This window comes from Mus musculus, chromosome 14 (genome assembly GCF_000001635.26).
Source record: "Mus musculus strain C57BL/6J chromosome 14, GRCm38.p6 C57BL/6J".
Taxonomy (NCBI): domain Eukaryota; kingdom Metazoa; phylum Chordata; class Mammalia; order Rodentia; family Muridae; genus Mus; species Mus musculus.
Window position 1 is genome coordinate 42250736 of NC_000080.6, and position 9643 is coordinate 42260378.

The 9643-nt window shown below is 43.2% G+C and overlaps 1 protein-coding gene across 1 annotated transcript; it reads right to left on the minus strand.

Moving 5' to 3' along the window:
- Positions 1–3917: 3917 nt before the first annotated feature.
- Positions 3918–9360, minus strand: Gm17026 (predicted gene 17026). The gene is made up of 5 exons (NM_001378714.1): positions 9153–9360; positions 8036–8198; positions 6649–6780; positions 5812–5995; positions 3918–4667 (listed from the first exon to the last, which is right to left on the minus strand). Exons 1-5 carry the CDS (start codon positions 9301–9303, stop codon positions 4662–4664), a joined length of 636 nt encoding a protein of 211 aa, NP_001365643.1. The 5' UTR covers positions 9304–9360; the 3' UTR covers positions 3918–4661.
- Between the last annotated feature and the right edge of the window lie 283 nt (positions 9361–9643).

Below are 9643 nucleotides of genomic sequence, written 5' to 3' on the forward strand. Positions count from 1 at the left end.
AAGGGAGGCCAGGTGTTCCTGGTGGTCATGAACTCTGCACAGAGTTCACAGTAAATTTCAATGTGGATTATGAAAGTAGAAAATGTTCACTTTAGTTTACTACATTCAACTTGTTTGGGCAGATAATCCATGCAGGAAGGCTGAGAAAGGGTTAAGAAAGAAAGTTGATCTCAGAGAAACAGGAGGACTGGGGGTTCTCTAGTGTAGTATACTGTAGTGTGGTGTGGTGCAGTGTGTTGTGGTGAAGTACAGTGTATTTTCCTGTAGTGTTTGCTGCTTGGTATACATGAGGCCCTGGGCTCCCTCTTCAGTTTAGCCCACTTAGAGAAGCTGAAATTAGAATAACAGTTGCCAGATCTTAAGACAGATGTTGGAAGGGTGATGGGACACAGGGAGTTGCAATCTCGGCTACCAAGGGATTACCACGTCTATAGAAATGTGGTGGGTTGTAATGGGCCAAATATCTTTAAGTAACTGCAAAAGAGTGATAAATATGTTCTCAACACACAGAAAATAATGAGATAGATGCCTGAATTGATGCCTGTGCCAGATACCATCTTCTTCAGCAATGTGTTTTTACCATTATCTTCCAGGAAAGAAGGAAGGAAATGGCAGTAGTCTTTAATGATTGGGGACAGTGTTTGAGACTTAATGATGAGCAACCCAAAACAAGATAACCCAAACTTGGCCCTGGGCTTTTCATTGGGTAGTATATTGTCCTGAATTCCACGGGCCTATGTTTAGGAGTCTGGGGACAGGGACCCACAAAATCCTGGACATCCAGACAGTGCTGGGTTGCAGAGAGTTCACAGCAGGTTTGACCCTGCTGGCCTGCAAGGATAACTGGGCAAGGGGTTCTCAGAATCTTGGACATGCAGGCACTGCTAGAAGTCTCAGAGGAGCTGAGCATGGAGGAGGCCAGCAGGCTAAGAACTAGCCCTGAAATCAGGGAATGGGGAATTCTGGATTAGCTCAGAGGTGACTAGCCCAGGAGTATTGAGGGGCCTTCTGTTGGAGACTTAGATGGCAAGGCTCTGTAGGCAAAGGCTTTTTATCCATGTAACCCACAGTTGGTTTGATGAGAGAGACAGTCCTTGGTTGTAAACTGTTTATTGATTGTTTTTCATGGAAATGAAAGCATAACATGTCTTAAGGTTAGACTAGAAGTTAAGTAACTTCTGAGGAAGGAATGTCCAGGAAGGGAAGCTTATTGACTGAACCCTACCATCTTCTATTACCTCATTAGCAGGGAGAACCCTATTCTCTTCTAAATAACCACAGGCCATGTTCCTATATACAGATTTTGGTCTCATGAAAGAGGCCTGGTAGGAAGCAGGTAACACTTTTGCCATCTACTGTGGGTCTGGGACTTCCAACCCACTCAACTTTACCAAATTCTGGACATGGTAGTCTACTGTCCCAGGTGTTAGTCTGAGATTTATTGATGTGAGGAGACACCAGGACATATGTTTAGTATGCGGGTCTCAATGCCTACCCTCCACACTGACACACTGTTTCTAACAAGGCCACAACTCCTAAAAGTACCACTCCCATATTCAAGCCACCACACTCCTCTGCAATCTCTCAAGACATTTACCTCACTCTGTCCTACTGTTTTCCTTTTTCTCCTTCACAAATTATGTGTTCTATTATTTTCTTGAAATATCCTCCTATAACCCAACACTAGTGCATTACCTTCTATGGATACTGCAGTTTAAATGCACATTTCTAGACATTCAATTTTACCATCCACATAAGACACATGATGTGGTATTTGTCTTTTTGGGTCTGGGTTATATCACTCAAAAATATTATTCATGTGTCCATCCATTAACCTGTAAATTTCATTTATATTGTCATAGTTCTTTACCATTGTGTATATGAACCATGTACTCATTATCCTTTCATCAGTTATATTTATGTCTGGGTTGTTTTGATGTCCTGACCATTGTGAATAAAGCAGGAGGGAACATGAGCACACCCAGGTCTCTGACTTAGGATAATGCCTTTGGCTATATGCCCTGGAATAGTGTCTGAGTCTGTGTTCTCTTGCTAGAAAGAGACATCAGGACCATGATGGACCTTTTAACGAGAGCATTTAAATGGGGGCCTACTTCCCATTTCAGAACTTTAGTACATTTTTGTCTTGACAGAATCATGCAGAGGCAGACATTGTGTTGGAGAAGTAGCTGAGAGTTCTAGATCTGGATCTGCAGGAAGCAGGGATGCTGGCCCTGAGCTGGGCTTTTGAAACTTTAAAGCCCACCCCCACAACAAGGCCACAGCTCAAAATTCCATCAAAGAGTGCTATACCCTGTTGACCAAGTATTCAAATCTATGAGCCTATAAGGGTTCTTCTCATTCAAACACCACAAATAGTACAGCTGGTTCTTATGGAAGATCTATCTCTAGCAATGTTTTCCAGAACATTTCTCCTGTTTTTCATAATGACTGTACATGTGAATATATACTCTCTTACCCCACAGTCATGCCAAGAGTTGTGGTCATTTAGTCTACTTGTAATAGCCATTCTGACTGCAGTAAGATACAATGTTAAAACTATTTTAATTTGCATTTTTCTGATGAAGAAGGATATTAAACATTTAAATACATATCTATTATCCATTTCTTTCTCTTCTTTTGAAGATTCTGTTCAGTTTGACAGAACATTAGAAGGGAGTGTGTTTGAGACTGGGACTCTCTACTTATCCCTGCTGTCCCAGAATCTAGTACATAGACCAGGCTGTGCGGAGGCTCATGCAGTTCTTCTTGCCTCTGCCATCTGACTGCTGGGATTACAGGTGTGCTCTACCATGGACAGCCATAGAACATTTTGAAATGTTTAAATTTAAAATGTTTTAATGTTTAACAGGCAGGTTTCCTGGTGTATAGTTTTTAACACCATCCGATTGTCTAGAAATGAACTCTCTGTCATATGTACACTTAGTGAAGTTCCTCTCCCATCTCGTAGCTGATCTTTCCAATGATTAAGAGTTTGTTTTGCTTTCTTATTCACTGTTTCATTGCTAGGACACACCTTGACCAGGATAACGTATAAAGAAAATATTCAATTGGGTTTGGCCAACAATATAAAAGGGTGATCCAGGATTGTCAAGGTGGGGATCATGGCAGGAGGCAGGCAGGCTTGCATACAGACATCATGGCACTAGAGGAGTAGGTGAACTTACATCGGATACATATAGAGGAGGCAGAGGAAAGAGATAGATACAGAAAGACAGACAGACAGACAGACAAACAGACAGAAGCAGAGACAGAGACAGTGAGAGTGTAGACTGAGATAAGAGAAAAAGAGAGAAACATTGTGAGATCAACAGAGACAGAGAGATAGTGACAAAGACAGGGACAAAGACAGAGGCAGGGACTGGCATGAGCTTTTGAAACCTCAATGCCAACCTCCAGTGCCAAAATTCCTCCAGCAAGGCCATATCTACTAGTCCTTCCTAAAACATTTTTATGAGGTAGGTATCAAACATTCAATTATGAAATGACTTTTGAAGGTCATTTTTATCCAAATTACTTTATAATTCAGAATATTTTAATTACTCAATGTGAATATTTTTATTTCCTGGGATGTATTAGTGAAATACTGTTGTGTATCTTATTTGTTTGTCCGATGTGGTCATGCACAGGAGAGTACATCATAACTGTAGCTAAATTTATGACTATAGAGATAGAGCATGGATACTTTTTTCATCCTGACTTTGGGATCCACATAGTTTGACACATTATCTCAATTTTCTGTGGAGCTCTGGCTGGCTGGGTACTACTTATGAAGCCTAAACAACATGATACTTGAAGAGTCCCATTCTTGCCTGAAACTTCTAGTGTTACAGGACTATGTATGAACCACACATAAATGCAGATTGTCCTTATGATAGAAATAATTAGAGATGATGTTTTATCCATAACAATACACTAATTTTATTCAATAACAACTTAAAGTAGGGAGTCAGTTTATACAGTATATAGACTTAGCAAAAAAGCAAATTAATTACAGTAACAAAAAGATAGTGAATATATAATGAAACTTTAAATGAAAACACAGGAAAACCAAAGACACAAAGAAATCAAAACTCTAACCAAAACTAAACAAAATAATTAAGCTAAGCATCATTCTCTTGCTGCAGATGTTCAGCACAGACCTACAGCCTCTTGCTGGCCTTGGTGAAATAGTGCAAAGGCAGTCACTGATGGTAATAATCTCTTCAGGATGAATATAGGCATACTTCATTGGGGTGGGTGTTCTGCTGATGGACTAGTCCTTCCAAGGCTAACATGAGAGATGTTACAGATGCTACCTCAAAGTTTTTCAAATTCACTTGACTGATCACCATGATATAATTCTAGATGACCCAACAGGACCAGCCAAAATTGGCATTCTCAGAGCCCTCCTGGATGCCGAGCAGATCTTGATGTATCTCAGCACTTCTCTGAAGCCTTCCAAACAGGCAGTCTTGCTGGACCAGAGGCTAGACAAAATAAAGGCCTCATTACTCATGCAGCCCAAGATTGCCATGGTTACAAGGATTAGATGCAATGGTGGTTAATTTGCTTTGCACACCCAGTGCTCCTGGTGAACTGTTGTGTCTGAGCAAGATCTTGACCTGGTCTCTGATCTGTTTGAGCTTCTGCAGAATATTTCAGATCTACAGGAGGGAGAGAAGAAAAGCCTGGTGAGATCTTTCCATGTCAGCGATCCAGCAAATACCAGCTTTACTCAGCAGGACAATCCAGTATCACTTTTCATCTGAGATCTTTCCTGTATCCCCATAGGAGAAGGGGAAGAGAGCACCTGGGCCTGGATGTTATTCTCAACTGTAAAAAAATTGCTTGACAATGGATTGTGAACTACACACTGTGCTGGAGTTAAAGTAAAACACCACATTTCTCCAATAGTCTAAATACTTGATATTGAAAAATAAGTGTGTATCAGTGTCTGAATCTAACATTAAACAGAGGCCTTCTAGGGAGCCTAGCAAACTTTGAAGTGAAGGCTCTTATTATTTCTGGAGTGCTGAATCCTTCCTTGGCTCTCCTTGGGTACCCCTCTATCTGGGAATCACAGGAAATTCATGCACACTGAAAGGATACTGTAATCAGCAAGAGTGTGCTTCATGCAAATCTTCCCAAGGGTAAGCATTGAACTCTAAAGGGGATACTCATGAAGGAAACAAAAACAAAAACAAAAACAAAAACAAAAACAAAATCCAATAGCCCTGCTATGCTTATGGCTCCTTAGGTACTTCCATCCTGTGCTAGTACCTCATCTTGGAGACAGTGAAAGGACGCTGCATCTTTTCAGCCAAGCCATGACACACACACACACACACACACACACACACACACACACACACACACACACACACATACAAAATAAAATTGGAGCCTGCCCTTCTGTCCTAGGAGAGGGCAGGCCCAAGCCCCTCAGGATGAGTTGCCATAGAGCAGAACAGAGGACCTGGTTCCTAGATAATTCAGGAAGTGGCATCCTGAGGCACCTCTCCATACCATAGAGCCTCAAGGGGTTGCCTTCAGGGGTCCAGGATCTCCTCTGCCTAGAGTGGCAAGCTAGAGGTGGCCGACTAGGATGGGGAGGAGAGGGCATGGCAGAAATCCAATTTCTTCAAAAGAGGGTAAGTCCACAGAAAGTCTTGGAAATGATCACAGAAGTGTAAAACTGGATGAGAAATAGGAGAGAGACTGGATAAGGTGCAGGATGGTTACATAGGCTTAACTGTGTTTATGATCACACATTAGGGCATTCTGCCCCTAATGCTTCATTCATCCTACCTGCTGCTGCTTAGTATAGTGGTCTTTGATCTTCTGGCTGCCTTCCTTACATAGTATTTTTGTTTCTATGTTGCATTCTTCCAATGCAATCTGCTCCCTTAGCAGCTGTCTGTTCTCCTTCCTCAACATCCTGACTTTGTGCTGGATGAGGTTAGATTCAATCAGGAGGTGGCAGTTCCTGAAGCTGAGCCACAAACAAAACATGGTGAATCCAGGAAGCATCCATCTTCCTCCCATTCCTCCAAAGACCATTCCTTCATCATTGGCCCTGATCCCCAGGCAGCCCCAAACAAGTATCCAGATTGGCCATAGAGGGAGATCAAATCCAGAGGACTGCCACTTTCCAGAAGACCCAAGGTACTTTTGAAATCCCTGACACCAACAGGGACTCATGTATCTCTCAGAAAAGAACATGGGGTCTATATGTGCTTATAAGTCTGTGGTATAAAAAAACCCACCTGGGGCAAAATTCTCTAGGAGTGAAGAGACGCAAGCATCACAGAATCTTTCTATGTCTTTCCTGGAAACCCCATCTATAAATCTATGTTCAGAGCCCAAGAGGACCAAGGCTTATTGATATCTCCATCATGGTGGACACCTTTTCGATCTTGAGGATACTTAGTTGGAAAGGACAGTGGCTTGAGGGGCTCCCAGTCTCTTCACACTTGGTCAAAATGATCCAAGATGTTAAAATCTTAGTGCCTTGTTTGAAGGATGCAGGCTTATTGATTAGAGACTAACAGTATAGAACCTGAGTCCTCACTTTAGTTCAAGGACAAGGATTGGCAGACATGTCCTGTGCCTACGTCTTGGGTCATGACCCTGTTAGTCACTCACCAGTAGAACTGATTTTCTTTAGTCAACTGCTTGCACTTGTACAAGGCCTCACTGATGTCCTGGGGCATTCTCTTCAGGTCAGTCATCACCTGGTCATGTTGCATCTGAAGCATGAATGTCTCAAAGTTGATCCTGTGGGAGGGCATGGCCCAAGGAACAAATTGTCCCGTGAACTAAGGATACAAGGATCATTTCAATTCAAGCTGAATCATGCACTACCCCACCCCATATATGCCACTTGACCTAGCTCCTTGTTACCGGTTCCACTTGGTGCTTATTAAACTTATTACTCTTCAGCTTGGGCCAGTAAGCCCAGGGAAGTAAAGGCAGGGTGCTGATCTGCCTCAGCTTCCTGTAGGGGTTTGAAAGAATAGACTAGTTCTCCCAGAACTTTCCAGGAATCTGTGTCACAGGCCTGGGTCCACATTAAATCTGTATGATTCTCCTCCTGGTTTTAGACACGGAATTGACAATCCTTGGCTCTATTGCTACATCAATTCCCAAAGGACATAATCATATCTACAGGGAAAAGCCTCTATAACCTACCAGGAGATTCCAATGTGCATCCACAGTGAGCACAGAGGTTAAGTGCTGTGCTACTAAAAATGAACCTCCCTGGCTTCTTCACTATTATTGCCTGGAAATGGAGTCAGGCACAACCTCAGGATATATCACATGATACAGACTCTCTAGATCTTAAGCTGCACACACAGGAACACACACACACAGGAACACACACATCCACAAATGCACACACAAGCTACATGCACCCAGTATCTCTCTCATTCTCTGTCTCTTTCTAGCTCTGTCTTTTACACACACACATAAACACACACAGAGACACAGATACACACACACACACACAGTCAATCAGAATGCCAAATAAATAAGTTGATTTCGGTTTATCTGAGATTATAATGAACAAAATTTGAGAAAAGCCATTATGAACTGCAGCCAATCCAGTCATACTGAGAGGCAGTATGTGGGACAGGCCCCTCCAGCTGTTGACAGGACCAATTGGACCCAAATTACCACTTGGTCAATTATGGAAAGGATTGGCTATAAACAAACATTACCTAGCAACTCCCACCAACCAAAACCTGTGTAAGCTTCTTAAATGGCAGGAGGGGAGCTCACACATTACTACCTTCATCCCCAGACTGTGATTCATGCCACAGGCTCTGATTTACTTTTGGAGGAATCAAAAGTTCCTGTGACCCCCATCTCACTCCTATCTGAACTTGAAGTTCTGCATCGAAAATCCAATCAGCAAAATTGATTTGGGTATGCAGACAGCCTGGAGTTGTAGCCACCTGCGGTATGAGGGAATCTGGGCTTAACAGGGATGGCCCAAGATAGTCAGCAAAGAACTGGGCATAATGACTACCTGTCATTTAAATCCTTGTTAGTGTAGTTGGCCAGGATTCCCTGAAGTTCGTCTCTGGCATTTTTTATGTTCTGGAGCTCTCTTTTGAGCTTCTCCAACCTCTCGTGTCTCTTCTCCTGATCATTGATGGTGGGGGCTTGGGGTGATGCTGCCCCAGCAGACCCTGTAGGTAGAAAAACACTAGTAACCTTGTAGAGATAATAGGGCAGGGAAAGGGAAACCATGCTTTGTCCCACACAGAAGCCTGAGGAAGAGGAAAATCTAGAGACACTGAGAATCCCTGATAGTGCATCATAGCTGTCTTGAAGCTGGGCTCCTCAGCTATGTCCCTGTTCACAACCACCATCACTAAACATATGCCCGACTTCCTATTGTAATCGCCCTAGCCCTGAAATGCATAAGCTGGGCCTGGCAAGAATAAATGGAGGGCATTGTCAGCTCATATCTGACAACCAAAGCCGTACCTCTCAGCATACTAGCCAACGCTTTTCTCGTCTTCTTCAAATGCATGATGAGAGCTCGTACACTGCTACAGGAAACCAGACTGTGAATCAGTCCACATCATGTGAGTTCAATACCAAACTGTCTGAGACCTTGATTCATAGGCAGGGGAATTGCCCTCTCTGTTGTTGGCATCACATGCTTATGTATCTTAGAGGAAACTATATTAAGATGAAGTACATGGGCTCTTCTGAAGGTCCGGAGTTCAAATCTCAGCAACCACATGGTGGCTCACAACCATCTGTAACAAGATCTGACTCCCTCTTCTGGAGTGTCTGAAGACAGCTACAGTGTACTTACATATAATAAATAAGTAGATCTTTAAAAAAAAAAAGATGAAGTACATGAACACTCTATCCTGAGAACAACACTTTTCTATTCTCACAGAGCTTGGTCTTTGCATAATTTGCCATTCAGTGGGAAATTAAGATCTCTCAGCAAAGCCCCTGCAGGCTTGTCAATACCAGGCTGTCTGTAAGACTAATCATCAGACACTCTTGACTCTGGTTCTACCATTGAGGAATCTGAAGGATCCAGATCACAATCCCTATTCCTGGAAGGACCAGCTGAAGCCCACATCCCCCAGGGAGCTCCCCAAACCTTGCCCAGGACTCACTGTGCCTTCTCCATGACCAGTTGTTTCTTGCCCTTTCCCACCATGATGGGCGGCCGGCCTCCTTCTGCCTTGGTCTGGTGTCTGTGTGTATTCTATTCTCTCTCTGAAATACCCTGAGGAGCATGGACAACATGCCTGCTTGGGAACCCATGAGGATCTGAAGGAATACCCCACAAGCTGCGCTGGTTACCACAACACTGGCGACATCACAGAAGATTCTAGGGTTCTCTTGGATACAAGAGATTGTCCAGGGAAGTGGCTACTGATGATGTCACCTGGAACTTCCATGGCCTACCGGCTTACCAGCTTGCCCCATCTGACCAGTTTCTGAGGTGCCCTTTCCTGGAGTCTCTCTTTTGCCCCTGGGGATACCTCTTAGCATCTTCTCCTTCCAAAGCTAGAGATTTCTCTCTGCTTCACTACAAGTCCAGTGCTTTGAATGGGGAGAGTTTGTTGGTGCCATGGCATGGCTAGCTCATCTTCCTTAGGAT